Here is a 20,492-nt window from a genome sequence, read left to right as displayed (position 1 = left end):
ATAGCCAGTTTATAAGCTCTTGACATTTCCATCACAGCCTTCTCTCCTTAAAGAAAATACAAGTTATATAGTATAACGTTATTTCCCTCTTTGATCTTACTGTGACACCAACAAAAACACAGTCCTAAAATCATAAGGCATCAGGAATAATCCTAACTACCTTGAGTGCCTCAGAGGTCATCAACATTTCCTCCTTTCTCCCGTTTATTTTTACAATTTGAATGATTGATTTGGAAGTAAATGCTCCCTTTCTTCATCACTCACTCAGTACTCTCCAGTCAGCATGTGGTAGAGTGAAGGGGATCTGCATACCCATCTAATCAAAACTTGTACAGCAATGTGTACACTGCAGAGAGCCAAATTAAGTCAGTATGTGCAGTCTGAAATGGTTCAAGAAATCTCAGTATTTCCTATTATATTTGAGCCTTTCACAGTGAATACCCACCTCTCGTTAAAACCTCTGATAGCACTGCTGTCCCTTTGTTGGTGCCTGGGTTTTAGAAGTTGATTCTGCCATAAAACACAGTCTGAGAGCCCTGAGTTGTTGCCATGCCTGTTTCCCTGCGTCCCTGCTTCTTGCCCTGTCCGGAGCCAGGGAGCTCAGTCCTTCACAGGGCACGCCATCCAAAGGCACATCTGAGATGGGATGTAGTGAGGACTCCTAGGAGTCCTTGGGTGCCACCTCCACCACGTGTCAGAGACCCTGCCAGGGCCCTGTCAGCGCTGAGCCCCCGTCGCGGCCTGAGCCGTGACAAGAAATCCCCCACGAGCCGACCCGGGCAGGGAGGCAGGACAATGTCAGACTCCACGGGACCACCTTCCAGGAACAGTAGGGCTTAGGTTTGAATGAGGGAAGTTGAGGGGTTCCACCGTCCTACAGCACGCCTGAGGGACGCCGCGCAACCCCAACGCGGAGCCACCGGCACGGCAGGCGAACAGCGCCTTGCGCCCGTTCCGTAAACCCCGGCCCCAGACCCGCCGCTCCGCGCATCGCTGCGCACTTTGCGTAACGCCGCTCGGCCAGTCGCGCGGTCACCTCGCAGCACCGTCATGAGGGGGCGGGACGTGCTCTACGTAGACGGCTGCGAGAATTGCCGCAGGTTGCGCCAGAGGCGTACGCAGTAGGACTTTGTCCCCGCCCCTCCCCCGGTGCCGGCACGGAAGCTCCGCGCTCCTGTCCCGCCGCCATGGCCTCCCCGGGGCCGGTACGGCTCCTTCGGGCCGCCGCCGCCGCCTCCTCCTCCCGCCGCTGGCTTTTCTCCGCCTCGCCGGCAGCCGGGACATGGCCAGGCTGCGGCAGCGCCGCCGCTGCCGTGAGGGCAGTCCGGCCGTTCGGCCTCTCTGCCCGGGCGGTGCTCAGGTAAGAGGGTCAGAGCCGTGAGGCGCCGGGCGGGCTCCTCCGGGCGGCGGCAGCTCTCCCTCCGCCGCAGTGCCGTAACGGGCCTGCTCGGGCCGCTGCTTGGGCCTCAGCGCTAAGGGCACCCAGGGCCAAGGGCCGTTGGTGGGGGCCGAGCTGGGCTGGTGCTGCGTAACCTCCCCCCGGCTCCTCGTTGCCGAGCGGCCTGCGGTGCTCCGCTGTCCTCCTGTGCCCCTGCCTTGGCCCGGTCGGGGCGGGTCTCGCCCTCTTCCTCGTCCCTGCTCTCGCCGGCGCGCCTGGGACTGCCTTGGCAGCGGCACTGAAGTTCTCTGCGGGGGGGCATTGCCGTAGCACCCCTCGGGTAGTTAAGCCGCAGGGCCTGTGTGATCTTGTGATCTGGAGTCTGGAGCCCCTTGAAAGAGCTTATAATGTTATGGAAAACTAAACTAAGGCTGTTTATGTTTAAACTAGCTTTCTGAAAGGCTGTGACCCTATCAGAGTCGCTTTTTCGCGCAGCCCTGTGCTTCCTCTTTCTCTTGCTTTGGCGTGTTTTTTTGTTGTTTGTTTGTTTGTTGGTTTGGTTTGGGTTGGGTTTTTTTGTTTGTTTTTTTTTGGGGGGGCAGGGGGAGTGTTTGTTTTTCTTTTGTTGGGGCTTTTTTTTTTTTTTTGAAAGTCTGGCTAGGCCTGTGGTAGAAGTACAGAACATACCAGAGAGCCCAATACTGACAGTACTGAAGATCTGAAATTTTCTTGTGCCTTTGGTGTAGTTTTACTTTACTGAAGAGCACTCATGCATCCAAGTGTGCAGAACCCCACCTCTTCTCACCAGTATGTATGAGTAGGTGTTTCAGAAGTTACGACCTTTATAGATGTTTAATATCCCACAGCCCATGGATTTGCAGCTTAGTACATGTAGTTAGAAGCTGTGTTCATGTATGGCCTTCTGGCTTGTAGCTTGTATATTCAAAGATAAGTCAGTGTCTACAGTTAACTTTCAGTATTTAAAATGAAGTTTTAAAAGCCTAATTTACTTGGTTGCCCAAGAAGTTTCTTCGACTCGGAATGAGATGCGCCATCAGCTGCCCAGCATCAGGACTGTAGCTTTGCCTGTTTCCATGCCATTGAAGTTGTTTCAGTAGTTTGCTCTTAAACTCTCCTGTAGGTGCTTTTTTACTTTGTTCCAGCGGATACTTTTACTATGGAGAGGCAAACTAACCTTTTAGTCTAGGACCCCTATGTGAGATGGGTAAATTGTTAGTTTAGATCTGAGTGACCCAGCAGAGTGACATTCACTTATTTCAAGGTCTCTGATTCACAATTTTTAATTAAAAAATCAAAAGGTCTTTGTAAAGTATTGTTGTTTTTTAAAGTTATTGAAGCTGTTGAGCAGGGTAAATATGGGAGGAAAAAGAATACTAAAAGTGAAAAACATTTTATTACCTAATAGTAATGTAAGACCTGTAATCCCTCAGGTCTTTCACAAACAGGAATTTATTCACATGCATTGTGTATGCATACCATCAAAAAAGGTCACACAGGCATTTCATATATGGTGGTTATATACTCCGTATATACTCACCTGGATGAATGAGTCGAGAGAAAAAGAATATCCTTGTTTCTTTCATATATTACTGTTTTCTTCATTTATGTGCAAGTTACTTTCTCTGGTCCTACCGTTTCTGGATGTGATACTATTTGAGACTAAGTTCCTGAACTTATCAGTCATTGTTATTCCAGTAAAAGCATATATAATTGTTTGTATATGTAAAATTAGTTGTATTTGTGTCTAGGGGATGAAGACCTAGCTGTACAAAATTATTAGCTCAGGTGGTTCTTGTGAGCAGAGGTTCCCAAGGGTTTTAGTGAAGTATTGGGCATTATGTTTTCATTTCCATTTAATTCTTCCTGTTGCTCCACTTTCATCTGTTATCATCTATTTTCATGTGAACAGTAGCTATCTCTGAATGCTTTTATACCCATTCAGGTAGCTGTACATTATTTTTGGTGGACAGTATAATTGCTACATGCTTTAAAGTTTAGTTTGATTTATAACTTTTATTACTTTATATTTTAATTGAAGCCTGTATAATAGTTTAATTCATTAAACTCTTCAGGCATATAGGTAGAGCTGTTAGACTTACTATTTAATAAGAGATCTAGAAAGAATAGAATTGGTCTTATTTTGTGCAACACCAGGCTACAGTTGTTATCTTTGTGTTTTGTTTGGAGGAATCTAAGAGGTGATTCTTAATTTGGAAGTAATAGCTGAAGATTCAAAAGGATACTTCTTTTAAGGGGAGGAGGTGGCTGTTAGGATTCTTGCAGTACTTACTATTTTTGCATGGGAGGAACAATGAACAGTGTTTACTGTTCTCTGGTGCTCCTCTGTGTATTCCTAGTATCTTTAATTTAGGGTATCATAATGATAACAAAGCTAATAGTACTGTGGCAGCCATGTGAAGAAATTAATTGTATTGTGCATCTGGTGAAAAGGATTCCTCTGAGCATGAATTGGGCTATTTATCCCTTATGCAGATTACACAAAATAGGTTTTGTTCTTCCTGATAATCCTGAGGCTGTTTATCCTTGCATAGACCTGGCATGTTTTGCGTTAGTTGCCTGTGACTAGTTCACAGTATGGTGGCATTTGATTGTTTTTTTTTTCCTTCATGCAAACAATGTCTGGGTAGACAAAAGCCATGGTACTTGAAATTTTAAAAGTGTAAATATTGTTTCATGTAGGTGTGATTATTATTATTTTTTGAATGGTATCTCTGAGTCATTGGAAAGATCTGCACAGTGTGTGCTTTGAATGTCTGACTGGTCTGATTACCACAACACACTTCTGAAAGGCACGTGTGCAATAAATCCTCAGTTATTTATGATTTTTATTTAATTCAACTTTTTGCCTGTGTGGAGAGTGGTAAAGATGGCAATAGCAGAAAACTTGATCCTACTGTAAGACTTAAGAAAGCTATCTCTAAAATGTTAGTTATCAGTCAGAATGACTTAGGTCCCACAGAAAATATGAATTACTGTAGCAATCTTTAACAGGAGTCAGTGACCCACTGGTGGTACTGTGGCTTGTCCACTTACTGCATGCCACACAAGCTCGGCATGCACAGCCGTGGTGCCGTTCCTCAACTGTCTGAAGCTAATGTGAGATTGTTACTACAGAAAAGGGGATCCCATTCCTGTTTCCTTATTTTTGTTGTGGGCAGTGGCAGTTCTGTCAGTTTTGCTTGCTGGTTCAGCTGGGACTACTTTGTTTTTATGATTGATTTTTTTCAGCCAGGTTAGCAAAAGGAGTTGACTTGTGGTAATACTGCTGTAAGGATGATGGTAATGGGGATCGCCCCAAACCACATTCTTATATTTCTGTTTAAGCTGATCATGAAGCTTAGATTGTATTGCGGCATCATACAGTTGCAGTAACACAACTGTTTCATGCAGGTGTACATCTCATATGAGAGACAGATGTGACCGTGTACCAGTTCTGACACTGGTATGGCACCTGGCGTGTAAAGATAGTGTTTCATCCAGTTTTGTTTCCAGACCCAATTTACTTCATGGCAGGGTGAGTGCTGGAGACTGAAGGAACAAAGGAAGGAGGGCAGGACTCTTCTGATGACACTGTGGTGTTATGCCTGATTAGTGTAATCACAGGTGAAGACAGTTTCAGGTGTGCTTTGACAACTGGGAGGGGCATGACTTGTCTTTTACAAAGGTTTCAGTGATCTAATGTATTGCCAGATGTCCTGCTGTTTGGTCCATGTTACTTGTGATCACTTCATCCCGTAATAGAAGAGTGTATTTTGGATATTGGAACAAATATTTAGTACTTTCCATGCCTATACCTTGGGCAGAGGATGTCCATAGGTGCAAATGCATCTTGCATTGTGTCTCCTGTTAGGGTTGTGTTTGTCATGTTGACAGAAATACTTCAGTAAGTGAAAGTGTATTTCATTGAACGCTGGAAGAGCTTTTTGAAGCAGTTTAAAATTACGCTGTCAGTGGTTTACTTTTGCTGTCAGGAGTGTGAATCTGTACCTTTCCAGATGCAATCTAAACCCATCAGTCTTAAACTACCAGTGGAGATGGTGAATTTTGTCCTAGTATCTCCAAGAAGTGGGTGCTTGTTTCCTTGGTTGTGCTGTGGGAGTTGTTGGCACAGCAGAAGAGCAAAAAGAAGAGCGGAGTAGCAACTTGAACCCCCACAGGACCCTTTGCTGGAGGTGGTCCTTTGGTGTCACTGTGTAACATTAATTACATTTTTTAAAGATAGATCTTGAAGATTTCTGAATTTTACAGTGCATGCTTCAGTTGCATCCTGCAGATCAGAAAGGTCAATCCTTCATTATCAATTATAATTTTGGAATGAGTTTATTGTTAATAATGGCTGTCTTCAGAAGAATAGACTGAGGGATGATATGACAAGAATTGAACATGACATCATAATGAATCACAGATCTTACTGCTACCAAGTGAGTTTACAGTTGTAGCAAGGAGATTAAGTTGGGCAACAATTATTTGTCGTTTTTCAGAACAACCTAGGACTCAGGTCCTAGCTTTACAAGTTACTTGGGTTGCTCTGATGTTCAGCACTACAGGCTAGAGTTTTCCAGAGAGTGACTTGATTTTTCAAGCTTGTATGCTTTCCATATGCTAGATCATGTAAGGCCCACAGTTACTAAAAATATTAAAGGGAATATTAAGCATGCTGTTCTTAACACATGGATTTCACACTGAAACATAGACTTTTTGCATTAGCTTTCAGTTGTTCTATTTGCATCTCTCATCTCTTGGCAGGTTTCTTCATTGTCCATACAAGTTTTTCCTGTTTTGCTTACTTACTGTAGGCAAGAAAACTGTAAAAACAAACCAACTGTATTTTATTTGTTAGTACATTAAAAGCTTTCCTGTAACATGCATGTGAAATAACATAGATAATAGAACACAGGGTGGGTTTTTTTCCCCATATTAAAAGCTTTGGTCTTAAGGCATTTTATGCAGACTCCAAGAGAAATTCTTAAATAAACATAATTGTTTGAAAAGCAAAGCAGGAAAATAAAAAAACCTTTCTTTGAAGTCAGTGTCAAAGCTTTGAACTGTACTGGAATTAATATTTACAAGGTGAAAACCTAGGAGAACCTGTGCTCAAAAAAATCCAGAATGCTTTTAGAGTACTTCCATTTTGAGGAGGGGACAAGGATTTGATTTTGGAACTAATAAAGTAAAATATCTTAAACTCAAAGCAGAAATAAGAAAGGTTAAAATTTGTCTTGAATGATAATGATGAGAACAATTAAGGTTTCATAAATCCAAAGCAGGTGTCTGTAGAAAGGTCTGTAGAGAAGCATTTAAAAAAACAATCTCTTTTATTTTATAAAAATTTAATTATCAGGATCCTATATAGCTTCTAGTGACAAAACACACACCAAGGTTTTTTTGCTTACTTTTAATGGCCTTTGTTCAGTGTACAGCAGTAAATGCCTCTCCGTGTTACAGCTTTCAAAGACCAATAACTTGAGTTTCTGTGCTCTTGGAGTTGATGGTAATTATTGGTTTAGTAGTATTTAATCAACTGTGAAGATCTAAAAAAAATCTAGAATTCTTTCTTTAATTCCATTGTATGCTTTTCTTTTCAGCTCAGAAGATAAAATCACTGTTCATTTCATAAATCGTGATGGTGACAAACTAACAGCCAAAGGAAAACCGGGGGATTCACTGCTGGATGTTGTTGTTAATAATAATCTAGACATAGATGGGTTTGGTAAGTAGATTGACTGAATGCTATTCAGTGTTTAGAAATAATGTTCTTTACCAGTTTATTCATAAATACTTACAGAGTTGTAGAATCATTTATATAGGAAAAGGCCCTTAAAATCTTCAAGTCCAACTGTAAATTAATATTTATTTCTGAATACTCTCCATTTTTTAAATTTTTTTTTTTCTTGCAGGGACATACAATATTTTGGGTCAAATTTAAAATAAATAAATGAATAAATAAATTGGGGTGAGCCTAGCTTGAAAGTTAAAGGAGGAGCATGTGGACAGAGTACTGTCAAGGTGGGATCTGAAAGATGCCATTTGCAGACTCTTCAGAGCTGAAAGGTTCCAGACGCAGCACAAAACTGGTGTATTTATTTCTGTATTGCCATACTGTTTCAACTTATTATCAGTCATTTTGTAGCACAAGTTGCTGTAGTATTTGAGAGCTAAGTGAAATTAAAAACCAGTTCCATGTCAGTTAGCAGAAAAGAGCAAAAGGTTTAATTCTTATTGAAGGACTGGGATAAAGGAGACCAGTGCCCAGTCAAATCCTAACTTGGTACAAGTTTTGTTTAAAATCAAAATGGAAAGGTGCTATACTACCTCATTATTCCTTCAAACTTTTGCACTTTCCATTGATTGGAGAGTGATTCTGTAGGATCCTAGGATGTAGGATTCTGCCCATGCAAAGCAGTGGTATGTTGTAATTAAATACCTCAGGACAGGTATTTACATGAACATGAGCTTAAGAATCAGTAGTTACAAACTAAAGCAGAAAGTGGAAGCACAATTTGTGTGAGTGAATGCAAGTCAATTGGTTTAAAAAACATTTAGGATATTATTGTGCAGTCTGAAATCTGAGGTGTGTCTTAGTGCAGATAAATTTCTCTGGTAGTAATCAAATCTTTGGTAAGATTTGAAATCTCAGACTTGCATCTGTGTCAGCTTTTATGTCTGGAGTTGCATACGCCTGAGGAGAAAAATTGTCTCTTTTTAAATCTGTAGTGTATTGGTATACCTGGCATTATATAGCACTTATTAAATATGTTATACAGGCTTATGGCTAGTCCACTTATATTCTACAGTAAATATTCTCCCAGTTTGTGTAAATATCAGCCATGTTAAAGCATTGTGGTAAAGTGGAAAAAAAACCCAAAACAACCAATAATGCTGTCAATAAACAGAAGCCAAACTAAAATTTGGAAATACTGTAACAATCCTTAACTATAACATGTGATAGTCCCGTTTCAATAATTACTTGCAAATGAAGCAACATACTAGGGCCAAGAAAAATGCAGTGTAAATAATGTAAAAATGTATGTTTAGAAAAAAGATAATGAGGGAGAAAAAAAGTAAAATGTAAATCTTAACCTGTTTTTTTCTATCACTAGGGGGCGTCCCATGTGCAGTAATAATAATAGAAATATCTTTACACAAAGACTTACAAAACTGTTGAATTATTTAATTCCACTCAGTTTGATTGCTACTGCTAGCTTTACAGTTGCAGAAAGACCTTCCACTGTTTGTATAGACTGGTTGGTGTTTGTTTGTTTTTTCCTATCTTTTCACTTCACTTCTCCAACATCAAAATGCTTGAACTGCTGATACAACAAATTTTACGTTTTTTGGCATTCTGCTTTTTCCCATGCATTTCTATGTACATGAAGACATTATATCATTTTTAAAATCATGACTATTAGTACAATGTCATGGTCACTTTGAATATATGCAGTCAGTACTGTTACTACATGAAAGCACTGTACTTTCTGTGTGGTTCTTGTGGTCTGATGATAAATCCTACTGTTACTTTTCATAGCAATGGTTATACATGCAGCCTTGCTTCCCTTTGTTCCATATGAGTACAGAGGTGATGTGGGCACGGTGCTCTCAGTTCTGCTTTCCCTGGAAATGAGTAAATAAATGAAACTTGGCTAATGTGTTACCGGCTTGTCTTTTATCAGTTTGAATCGGGGAGGGGGGTGTGCTCTGTGCCCCAACAGATACGAAAAATTCCATTTTCTTCACCTTTGGAGTTCATAGGATTATAGAATGGTTTGGGTTGGAAGGGACCTTAAAGATCATCCAGTTCCAGCACTCCCCCCTGCCTCAGGCAGGGACACCTTCCACTAGACCAGTTTGCTCAAAGCCCCATCAAACCTGGCCTTGAACACTTCCAGGGATGGGGCATCCACAGCTTCTTTGGGCAACCTGTGCCAGTGTCTCAGCACCCTCACAGTAAAGAACTTCTTAATATCGAAGTTTACTCTCTTTCAATTCAAAGCCATTCCTCCTTGTCCTGTCACTACATGCCCTTGTAAAAAGTCTCTCTCCAGATTTCTTGTAGGTCTTCTTTAGGTACTGGGAGGCTCCTCTAAGGTCTATCCAGAGCCAGCCTGAACAGCCCCAGCTCTCTCAGTTTTCAAAGAAGAATTGTATCATCCTTTTTCAGCAAAGCAGAGAACTTGGTGCCAGCCCAGTGGCAGAGACAAATTTGTTAGTGTTCAAACTTGTACTGTTCTGTGATGATCTGATTGCTCTAGCAGGTAGATGTGGTTGATGCTTATTCTGTTCAACCATTGCAAATTCTTAGGTCCTTGGATCTCAGACTGAATTGCCCTGTAATACATGTAGGTCTCTCTAGCCTGACTACCTTTGTGGTTGTGAATCAGTGCTCTGTTGAGGGAGAAGAAATAATGAGTATAAAATCTGTTACGTTCTGTTGAACTTCTCAAAACTGGGAAAGGGGGAGAGAAGGATCAACCTTGGAGATAAATTAAGTAGTGTTGATTGACAGTGTTGTCTGCTTTCGCATTCTTATAGTACAAAACTTTTCTCTCTTTAAATGGTAGAAAGGGAATTAGTTAAGTATTTTAATTAACTACAGGATTCAAGTAAATCTCAGGATTGTAGAAACTGTAGAAATGCTATTGAGAGTTGAATGCAAAGTAGATACATGAATGTGGGAATATATGAAGCATTAGTTTTAGTAGTGAATAGAGATACTTGTATGAGACAAACACACTGATGAAGAATTTCTTGTGAAGTTCTATTGTAATTATGCTGTAATTTGAAACTTGGATTTTCTGTTATCTTGACTTTTTTTTTTTTCCTTAGGTGCATGTGAAGGAACGTTAGCCTGCTCAACTTGTCATTTAATCTTTGAAGACCACATATTTGAGAAACTAGATGCAATTACTGATGAAGAGATGGACATGCTGGACCTGGCATATGGCCTCACAGAAACGTAAGGGAACATAACACTTTACTACATGAAAAACTGAAAAGCAGGGTTTGCAGGTGGGGCAGTCCATTATTCTTAGAATGCCTTAATTATCTTTTAACGAGTAGGTGGATTCTGTTATGCAGATGGGACTGCCAAGTTTGAATACTGATTAGCTGAATTCATACTAAAAAGATGTCAGTTTTATTTCTGTAACTGAAAGTGGCAGTTGCCACTACTTGCTCTTCTGAGGTGTCTGATGCAGAAGTGTCAGATACTGAAATATGACCAAAAACCCAGTTCCTTCAACAAAAACTTTGCTGCTGATGTCATGTGTGTGATTTTTCTTGTTCTTATTTCCCTTCTGTTTTCTGTCTCCATTAGTCTGTAGCTAGTTAATGTATTTTATAAATGTGTTTACTTTAGTATTTTAGCTTTGGTCAGATCTTCTTTTCACAGAATCACAGAAGGGTTGAGGTTGGAGGGGACCTCTTGAGGTCATCTGGGTCAACCCCCTGCTCAAGCAGGGCCACCTAGAGCCGATATCCAGGACCATGTCCAGACAGCTTTTGAATATCTCCAAGGATGGAGACTCCACAACCTCTCTGGTATTTATGTGCATTGATAAGATCCTTTCACCAAGCCGTCTCCAGGATAAATGATGTCACACATGGCAGTGTCACCACTTGTCTCATGTCAGAGTACTCTTGGTGCATACAAGCCAGATTCCCTATTGGGTAAAACTAAAGCGTTCTCTTAACTGCTGATGCAGTGTTGCACATTGGACTAGTGATAGTCTAAAGTAAGCCTCTGTTCTGTATCTCCCACACCATCATATGCGTTGTAATTACAGTGTCAAATCCTCATCTATTCCTAGTGCTCTGCACTACTTGTACATGTAGTTTGTATTGTAGAACATACCTACATGAAGAGTAAGTAGCTATGCCTTACAAGGTTTCATAAGCCTTTCCCTTCATGTTTCAATGCAATTGCTTATCAAAGTATTTTAGAATCTTTCCCATGATGTCAGAGGGCCTTATACCTGGCCTGTATAGCATAGGTTTTTCTTTATGTCTCTGCAAAGCAGTACTCTGAATTAACTTGTTTATCTCCTTATACTAGTAATGGAATCCTGTATCAATTGTTTCTACACAACAGTATGTTTATTCTCACTTCAGCCAAATATTAACTTTTCTGGGAGGTTGTAAAGGCAAAGAAGTTAAGCCATGAGAAACTTGTCTCAGCTTCTTTTGTTTTCTCCTTTTTTCTGTCTCCCAAAAAAAAAACATTTTCAATTTTGAAAATAATAGTAAGTCTATTAAGTGTGAATTTATGTCACTCTTACCATCTACCATAATTCTTCTCAGAGTCACTTTCAGATTCTGCACCAAACTAATTCCTAAATAGCTCTGGAGGCCAGCAATCTAATGAAAAACTTTTTTATTTAGCTATCTTTTAATTAAAGATTTAAATCAAGGAATTTTTACTGAAGAACTGAAACAGTAGAAAGAGCTGTTTAAATACTTTTTTCTCTCAAAGTTCTTCAGACGACATTAAGTTTTTAGACCTTTTGAAGACACTTGTTATTTCCATCAGGTTTTCCTAACAACACATGTTCTTCCTATGGGCAGGGTTCTTTCATATGTGTGAAAAGCCCTGGAAGACTGAGCTTTAAGTGACTGATACTTGCTATAGGTTACCTGGTCTCCTGCGCTGATATAAACGTGTGTAATGGAGGTGCACTACTATGCTCTGTCATAAATGATAGAAGTTTTTTCTTGTCAGTGACTGTATTTGGGGAAGTTTCAGCTAGCAGCTGCCATGGAAGCTCATGGTTTTTAAAGCAAGGGACTAAATAAAAAGGTTAAAAGGAAATGGTTTTGAGTAACTGCAGAACAGTAAAGATATTAAGAGTGAGGGGATGCAAACCCTATTATGTTAAATGTTTCAAAAGAATACTGAACTAAAAAATAAGATGAGAAACAGCTTGCTAAATAGTAGAAAATCAGTTTTGTTTCTAACCTGTCAGAAGCAGGAAGTTTGTCTACATGAAGAGCCAATGGGTGATGCAGAATTGCACTTAAAATATAAAAAGATGATGATGTAAAAGCAAAGTTTCTTTTGCATTGTTGTCTCTAGAGATGTTACAGGATGTCTATGCACTGGAAGATTTCTTTGGAGAGGGCTTCCTGGAGTATTGCAGCAAATGCGAGTAAATACAGTAAAATGAGTAATGACAAATGGTAATGAGTAGGTAGCATTCACCCAGGAGTTCACTACAGAAGTTCATGATGGCATTTCTGAACTTTTGTCTGAAAGGCTTAATTAGGTGGTTTAAAACTGCTCCAACATCAAAGGAATGGAAGGTAGCAACCCAACTTTTAAAATGAGATCATCAGAACTGGAGAACAGTGAGTCTGATTCCATACTGGACATGTTAATCATGGGCGTATGGACTGTTGCTTCTTTATGATATCTAGCACATAATTATAAGGAAAGAATTCAAAAAAGCTTTTGTAGACGGATGTAATGGATATGGGAGTTCAGATGAGTCACTGAGTATAAAAAAATAAAGTCTTACGGTTCATGTATTTTACTTAGGTTCAGAAATTCTTTACTAAGATTGAATTGAAATGGGTAAGAGCAAAGGCCCTGTAAAGGATAAGTAATTGATTAATAAACAGATGTCTTTTAACAAGGTAAGAATATGTGATCTAAAAATGATTGGTACTAGGTTTTATGTAGTGAGTGTTTTTGTGAGACTTGGGAAAAGAGAATGAAGAATAAAGTTTGTGTATAGTGCTATGTTACTCAGTGTGGTAAAATCAAAAACTGTCAGTGAAGCCATACACAAGGATCTTGTGCTGTTGAGTGATAGGAAACAAAGTTTGGTGTTAAAAGCTGCAGATAAATGTTCATGGAGAGGTGGGTAGAACAATGGTAACCATGTGGACTTGAAATACGCTGCCAGCTAGCTAGCATCTTACAGGAATGTCAGCTTAAGGTTTGGTGTTAAAACACCAAAAAAAAAAAAAAACAAAACAAAAAAAAAAGTGAATGGGCTATTGACAATATTAGGAACAGGTAGAAAACCAGTAAATGACCATTACATGACAATATGGGAGTTCACCATATCTTTTTACTTCCTTTTTTCTTTCCTTTTCCTTAAGTAGTAGAATGAGAGTAAATAAAGGGGTTAAAGGAGGGGTAGTTTGCATGCAGGAGTTGACTAAATCATCTTTTTGGGAGTCCAGTCTTCAGCTTTAAGGAGTGGAGGAATCTGGTTAAATATCTATAAAATTGTAAATGCTGTGGAAGAATTTGAATAAGAGAAGGTAGTTTGTTTCTCACAGTGTTAGGTAATGCTGCCTAGGGTTGTTTTGTACTGCTGTGTAGCAGGCTTAAAACCTTCACATGAAGTGAATCCATTGCTACACTACAGAGTACCTAGGGAGTTAGCATTGGTCTTTAGTGAAAACAGACACTTCAGTAAAATTCAGCCTTGCTGGCAATGATACAAGTATCACAAATTGCATATCTAATAGATGTAATTTCTAACCCTATTCTTACAGATGTATGTTCAGGAGATTAAATCTTCTGGTAATGTATGTGTTTATACATGCATTCTAGTAATTTGAAGTTGATGTATGGAGTCACTTACATAGAAGTATCGCATTTTCATACAGGACTGAATTTTGAGGTTTAACAGCAGTTGATCACTACATGCTTGTAAGGGTTCCATAAAAATATTAATGTAGTATGATCTTTTATAGTATCTCTGCCTACATTCCTATACTGATAAAATTATTCAGCTGGGGCTACAGAACATTGTCCATCCTTGCTGATGTTTAAGTATTCTATACTTAAGTACCAAAGCATGGACATTACGTTAGAGATATTCCAGAAGTAAAAGTGGCCTGTGATGTCTGCAGAATTTTGTTGTGGCATTATGTCTTTGTTTTGAAATGTTCAAGTACAGTATTTTCTCATGCCGAATAGTAGGTAGAAAAAAGGCTTACATCTCCTCAGGTGCCATGAGTATTTTATCCTTCTCCTTCCTATGTTTCTTGTCTTTTTTGCTCTTACTCTCTGGTATAATGACCCAATCTTAAGTTGTTTAATTTGAAAACATTGGACCCTATATGAGTTAGGTTTTGCTTTTTCTGAGGTTTTCATTCTGATTCATTGCCTTCATCTCTTCAGAGATGTCAAATATCCCTTGGGACATCAAGTGTTATTCACTGCACTTGACTGAACTGTTAGTGACCCATTGAAAATAGAAGGGTCACCCTTACTGTATATTGCCTCAGGAAGTACGAAGTACTTGTGTACCACTTTCCAGTGTACTGAACTCTGCTACTTAATGTAAATAATTTTTATTACCGCATGTATCTTTGCATTGATGCATGCAGTTCACTGCTGGTCTTGATTAAGCCATGCACAAGAGTGGCTGATTGTAGATCATAATTTGTTTGGGATGGCTGAATGTTGGAGGCGTAGGGGGGTAAATGCTGTTAGATATGTGATCAGGTAGAACTAATGACAACGTCCTATTTCCCTACAGATCACGTTTAGGCTGCCAAATCTGCTTGAAGAAATCCATGGATAATATGACTGTTCGAGTACCAGAAGCTGTTGCAGATGTTAGACAATCAGTAGATATGAGTAAAAACTCCTAAAAGGCAATAACTTAGGGGTTTTAAAGAAGTTTAATTATTTTTATAACTTATTTTTAAATGTGTAATTAAATATGGAAACTTACATAATTGTGAGTTATTTTATATGACTATCAATATTAGATGGATGCTATTTTAATTTTCTTTATAGAACGTCCTATATTTTTACGCTTAAAATGCAATAATACTTCTTATAAGTGATCATTGGGTTAAGCGTTAGCAAGTGTATTACAGGTTTCATATAATATGATTCTGCCAAAACTAATGATGTTTGCAAGCCAGATCACTTCTACAAGACTTCTAAAAACCCCTGGTCATTTCTAGGTTTCAGACCTAGATATGTAAGAGAACAAAACTTGTAAGACTGAGTCTTTTTAAAGTGTTGTCATTAAAGATGGTGTACTCAGAGCTAGTTCATGTTCTCAGTAGATAGGATCCTTCCTCAGCAGATAGTGGATTTTCAGGGTAGGGTTTTCCAAACTTTTTGTCTTGCCAAAAATACTGTTAAAACCGTGAAATCTAGGGGCCTATGCAGAATGTTGGCACCTACATCTTAATTGCTGCAATGCATCTCTGTGGCCTGAATCAGAAATCGGTAAACCTCAACTTCATTATGTTTGACTACACGACAAATACAGGAATACACAGGGCTTAGAAGAGTAAAGCACTGGAGCTGTCTAATGGGAGGGCATAACCACTGGAGGTAACTGTAAATTCTTACTGTTCTTTGAAGATAGTTGAGTTGAAATTGAAGAGGGCAGTGTTTGCCAACAGAAGATTTGTTCTGAATTCTTCATCCCTCTCTGTTTTTGGCTTGATCAGGAGGCAGTGTGATGTTAACTAGGGCATTCAGCTTAAAGAGGTTCTTAGGTTCTGGGCCTTGCTCTCAGGATCATTTCAGCAAGGGTTGATGTGGAATGACCAAGTGTATTTATTCCATAAAGATGGACTAGGTTCCCCAGAAGGCCTGAGGAGACCCCCATGGTGGGACTGCCTGTGAAATGATGATGAAGAGCTTTCAGTTGGTTCTAGTTTTAGTCTTTCAAAAGTAGAACAAAGTAAAATAATGTCTCTAAGACTCTTCATTATTCTCTCCAGTTTTTGTTGCCTAAATACTTAAATGAAATGGTTGTCACCATTACAATGGTTAGTTTACCCTTATAAGTTTAATATTTTGAGCCTATTTATATATAAAATTCATTTATTTACATTTAAATGATCTAACGCATTCATTAATGCCTTATTTGAAGTAGTGACAATGACATCTAGGCATCTTTTCTTGCATTATTATACTTATGGGAGAGATGAAAAATATTTTTCCAGTGTCAAATATTGGGATTATTTTGAGCTTCATAAAGAAGAAAAAAAATAAAAAAAAATGACCCTCTTCGCTATAAAAATATTTTCTAGAACTCTATTGAAAATAGATCTGGTACAGATTCTTTAATTTTCTCTCTGAATAACTGTTTGTTTCCTGGTGTTCCCTTTGGACTTCCCCTTAAACAAGATAGGTTTAATGTATTCTGTTCAAACTTAATCATATATACTTTTCAGAATACACTTACTCTGAAGGAATCAGGATAAAGGAGGAGTTTGCTTTGGTAGATGAGGATTGGGTTACGGATCAGTTAAGCAATCTGGACATCTATAAATCGATGGGTCCGGATGGAATACACCCGCGGGTGCTGAGGGAGCTGGCAGAGGTCATTGCTGGGCCACTCTCCATCATCTTTGGTAAGTCATGGGAAACAGGTGAGGTGCCTGAGGATTGGAGGATGGCAAATGTCACGCCAGTCTATAAGAAGGGCAAGAAGGAGGACCCGGGTAATTATAGACCGGTCAGCCTTACCTCCATCCCTGGAAAAGTGATGGAACAACTTATTCTTGACACCATCTCTAGACATATCAAGGATGAGGGGGTCATTAAGAGCAGCCAACATGGTTTTACCAAGGGGAAGTCATGTTTGACCAACCTTATAGCCTTCTATGAGCAAGTAACTAGGTGGATGGATGATGGTAGAGCGGTAGATGTGGTTTTTCTTGATTCCAGTAAGGCATTTGATACTGTCTCCCACAGCATCCTCATAGATAAGCTAAGGAAGTGTGGGCTTGATGATCAGGTAGTGGGGTGGATCAAGAACTGGTTGGAAGGAAGAAGGCAGAGAGTTGTGGTCAATGGGGCAGAATCTAGCTGGAGGTCTGTGACTAGTGGAGTCCCTCAGGGGTCGGTGCTGGGACCAGTGCTGTTTAATATTTTCATCAACGACCTGGATGAGGGAACTGAATGTACCCTCAGCAAGTTTGCTGATGATACTAAACTGGGAGGAGTGGCTGACACACCAGAGGGCTGTGTTGCCATTCAGCGAGACCTGGACAGGCTGGAGAGTTGGGCGGGGAGAAACTTGATGAAATTCAACAAGGGCAAGTGTAGAGTCCTGCATCTGGGGAAGAACAACCCCATGTACCAGTACAGGTTGGGGGCTGACCTGCTGGACAGTAGTGAAGGCGAAAGGGACCTGGGGGTCCTGGTGGACAGGAGGATGACCATGAGCCAACAATGTGCCCTTGTGGCCAAGAAGGCCAACAGCATCCTGGGGTGCATTAGAAAGGGTGTGGTTAGTAGGTCAAGAGAGGTTCTCCTCCCCTCTACTCTGCCTTGGTGAGGCCGCATCTGGAATATTGTGTCCGGTTCTGGGCCCCACAGTTCAAGAAGGACAGGGACCTGCTGGAGAGAGTCCAGCGCAGGGCTACAAAGATGATTAAGGGAATGGAACATCTCTCTTATGAGGAGAGGCTGAGGGAGCTGGGACTCTTTAGCTTGGAGAAGAGGAGAATGAGGGGTGACCTCATCAATGTCTACAAATATGTAAAGGGTGAGTGTCAGGATGATGGAGCTAGTTTTTTTTCAGTGATGTCCAGTGACAGGACAAGGGGCAATGGGTGTAAACTGGAGCATAGGAGGTTCCATGTGAACATCAGGAAAAATTTCTTTACTGTGAGAGTGACAGAGCACTGGAACAGGTTGCCCAGGGGGGTTGTGGAGCCTCCTACGTTGGAGATATTCAAGGCCCGCCTGGACAAGTTCCTGTGTGATGTACTCTAGGTTACCCTGCTCTTGCAGGAGGGTTGGATTAGATGATCTTTTGAGGACCCTTCCAACCCTTGGGATTCTGTGTGTGATTCTATGTGTGATTTAATTCAAAATGTGACTTTAGAGTTGAAATCTCCTGGCTTTTGAAAGACAGAGCAAAGTTGGGAAGAAGGGTGGAAGTAAGATGAAGAAATGTTCTGAAGATAACTGCTGTCTTCCTCTGCATCTGCTGTGACTCTAACTGTAATTTAGAGGTTACCCTACCACAGTTGTGCTCAAAGGTAAATGAGTTCTCACTTTGTGTTACCTTTGTTCTGAGTTCATTTATTTACATTTATTAAATATTGAACTCTTGATTCTTTTACATGAGACACAGCTCTTTGGCTTCCAACAGAGGGAACGTAACTTGGGTCATAACCAGATATACTGTGCATTCTTGCATTGGAAAGAAATCTGAGATTTCAGTATAGCTGTTTAGGGATAGATGTTGGTGTTTGCTGAGGTTTGGGTTTTCTTGGGTTTTGCTTTGGGTTGGTTTATTGGGTTTTTTGTTTGTCCATTTATGCACAGCATGAGGCACTTTGCCTTGTGGGAATCCTGAAGCATTTGATGCTGCGTTAAATAAATGTGAAACAACTCTCTTAATAGTTTCCTTTCTAAGCCAAGGTTGTGTCATTGTGCGTTTCCTGTGATGGCTTCTCGTTACAAAGACTTTGACTCTCCTGTAGTGTGCCTGTGGAAGGAATTACTTAGCACAGCGAAGCAAAAAAAGTACACTTCAAAGTTTATTTTGAATTCTAGAGGTATCCCGTATCGTATGCAAATGCAAATCTCAGAAGACAAAGGAACTGACATGTAATCCCAAAAATGCACAGTTCAGAGATACTTGTTTCCTTATTGTCAAAATGATTTGCAAATAAACTTATTTTTGGCCACTTTCTGACATACTTTGTTTGTATTGATTTTTCTTTCCTTTTCCTCTAAGTTATTAAATGTATATCTGGGCATAAAATGGAACTTAACAGTTACTGATGCACATTCAAATGTAAGTATGAATTATTGCACAATGGCACACAACTAAAGCATCAAAACTAGTTAAATATATATTTTGCTTCCTTGTCCAAATGAAGTTTACAGGTAACTTAATTTCTAAAAGCTTTTCCTTTCTCTGGTAAAACAAGGAGTCAGTGGGTCTCTTCTGTCTTCCTCCCCCTCAAAAATGAAGAGAAAATCAGAACTGACTTTGTTCTCTTTGCTTCTGAACTTTAGTTTGCAACATGTGCTTGCAGTCTGGGGCAGAAATAGACCTTTAATTCACAAGTATTGGTGGGGTCCTTCCAATTCCTGGTTTTGTGAGGAAGCCAGGCCAAAACCCTCCTCTGGCAGAAGGGAAGGTCTCACCCCCACTCTTCCTTTCTGAGGGTGTGGGGGAACTTGTCTGTGGCTCCAGGTCAAGTCCCTTCACCCCCTGAAGCCCCAGTCACGTTTGAGGTCCTACTGTCTTCTGTTGTGGGCTGGGACACTGACCACAGGAGCCAGCCGTCCCCATTTCTGTGACACTGATGTCTGAAGGGGGAAGAGGAGGTGCCTCGCACTCCCACATTGCTCTTCTGCCACGAAGGTGTCCATCATCTGGGCTGCAAGCTCTCACTAGGGAGAGGAAAAGGAGTTCTCCAGGCAGTGTGTTAACTTTCGACAGAAAAACTCCTATGTCCATTTTTAGCTACAGGGCTCCAGAGAATTTAAGGGAGCTGTGTTCAAACTTAATGTCCCAGTTGGAGGCAGGTTGAAGAGACCATGTCCAAAAACTAACAGTGGAAGAGGCAATGCATCCCAGCTCATGAGTCGGGGATGGGCACAGAGACTGTGTTTTGCCCTCCCAGAGGCTGATGTGCTATGCAAAGATTGGGTAGACCAAAACCCAACAAACTCCTCATTCCTTGGGAGGAAAAAGGAGAGAGAAATCTTTACAGAAGGAGATGTTCAAGATCAGTCACTGAGGTATCAAATAGTACAAAACATTGGGAAGGGGCTGCTGGTGATTTCTCTGTAAATGATCTGCAAAGATGTGGAAGGGATCAGGGATTTTGTGCGTCCTGGTAGGAGCTGCCGACTCTGACAGTGGCTGTGTAGATCTGTGCACTATAGTGCCTCTGTGCTCCTTCTCTCCCTGTTAACCCTGCCAGGAGAGCAGCAAGAAGTGCGGTCTGTACATAAACCAACCAGAGTAACCCTGAGATTTACTTTTTAACCTACTGCCCTCCACTACCTTTTTATGAAGTTAAGCATTTCACTGATGTGAACCAGTCCAAATTAAAAAATGATTGGTAAGTAATTTCTGGCCAGCAGTGATAGATGGAGCATTTGCAACCAGGG

The 20,492-nt window shown here is 40.4% G+C and overlaps 1 protein-coding gene across 2 annotated transcripts; it reads left to right on the top strand.

Moving 5' to 3' along the window:
- Positions 1–1,073: 1,073 nt before the first annotated feature.
- Positions 1,074–15,433, top strand: FDX1 (ferredoxin 1). Of its 2 annotated transcripts, XR_009964133.1 has the most exons (5): positions 1,074–1,360; positions 7,006–7,130; positions 10,244–10,373; positions 10,809–10,957; positions 14,914–15,115. XR_009964133.1 is itself a non-coding variant. In XM_062615242.1 (4 exons), exons 1-4 carry the CDS (start codon positions 1,188–1,190, stop codon positions 15,026–15,028), a joined length of 543 nt encoding a protein of 180 aa, XP_062471226.1. In that variant the 5' UTR covers positions 1,077–1,187; the 3' UTR covers positions 15,029–15,433. The 2 variants fall into 2 exon arrangements, 1 of the variants encoding a protein (XP_062471226.1); XM_062615242.1 differs by lacking the exon at positions 10,809–10,957 and having other exon boundaries at positions 1,077–1,360; positions 14,914–15,433.
- The last annotated feature ends 5,059 nt before the right edge of the window (positions 15,434–20,492 follow it).

Source organism: Pezoporus occidentalis, unplaced genomic scaffold, assembly GCF_034315485.1.
Source record: "Pezoporus occidentalis ecotype Australia unplaced genomic scaffold, CSIRO_AGI_Poc_V1 ctg18, whole genome shotgun sequence".
NCBI classification, from domain to species: domain Eukaryota; kingdom Metazoa; phylum Chordata; class Aves; order Psittaciformes; family Psittacidae; genus Pezoporus; species Pezoporus occidentalis.
The sequence above is the reverse complement of the archived record's forward strand: the minus strand, read 5'-3'. Positions and strand labels throughout refer to the sequence as shown.

Coding starts and splice junctions, on each gene's coding strand:
- FDX1 (XM_062615242.1), top strand. CDS start 1,188: ATGGCCTCCCCGGGGCCGGTACGGCTCCTTCGGGCCGCCGCCGCCGCC. Junction 7,131..10,243: donor TCTAGACATAGATGGGTTTG/GTAAGTAGATTG, acceptor TTTTTTCCTTAG/GTGCATGTGAAGGAACGTTA. Junction 10,374..14,913: donor GCATATGGCCTCACAGAAAC/GTAAGGGAACAT, acceptor ATTTCCCTACAG/ATCACGTTTAGGCTGCCAAA.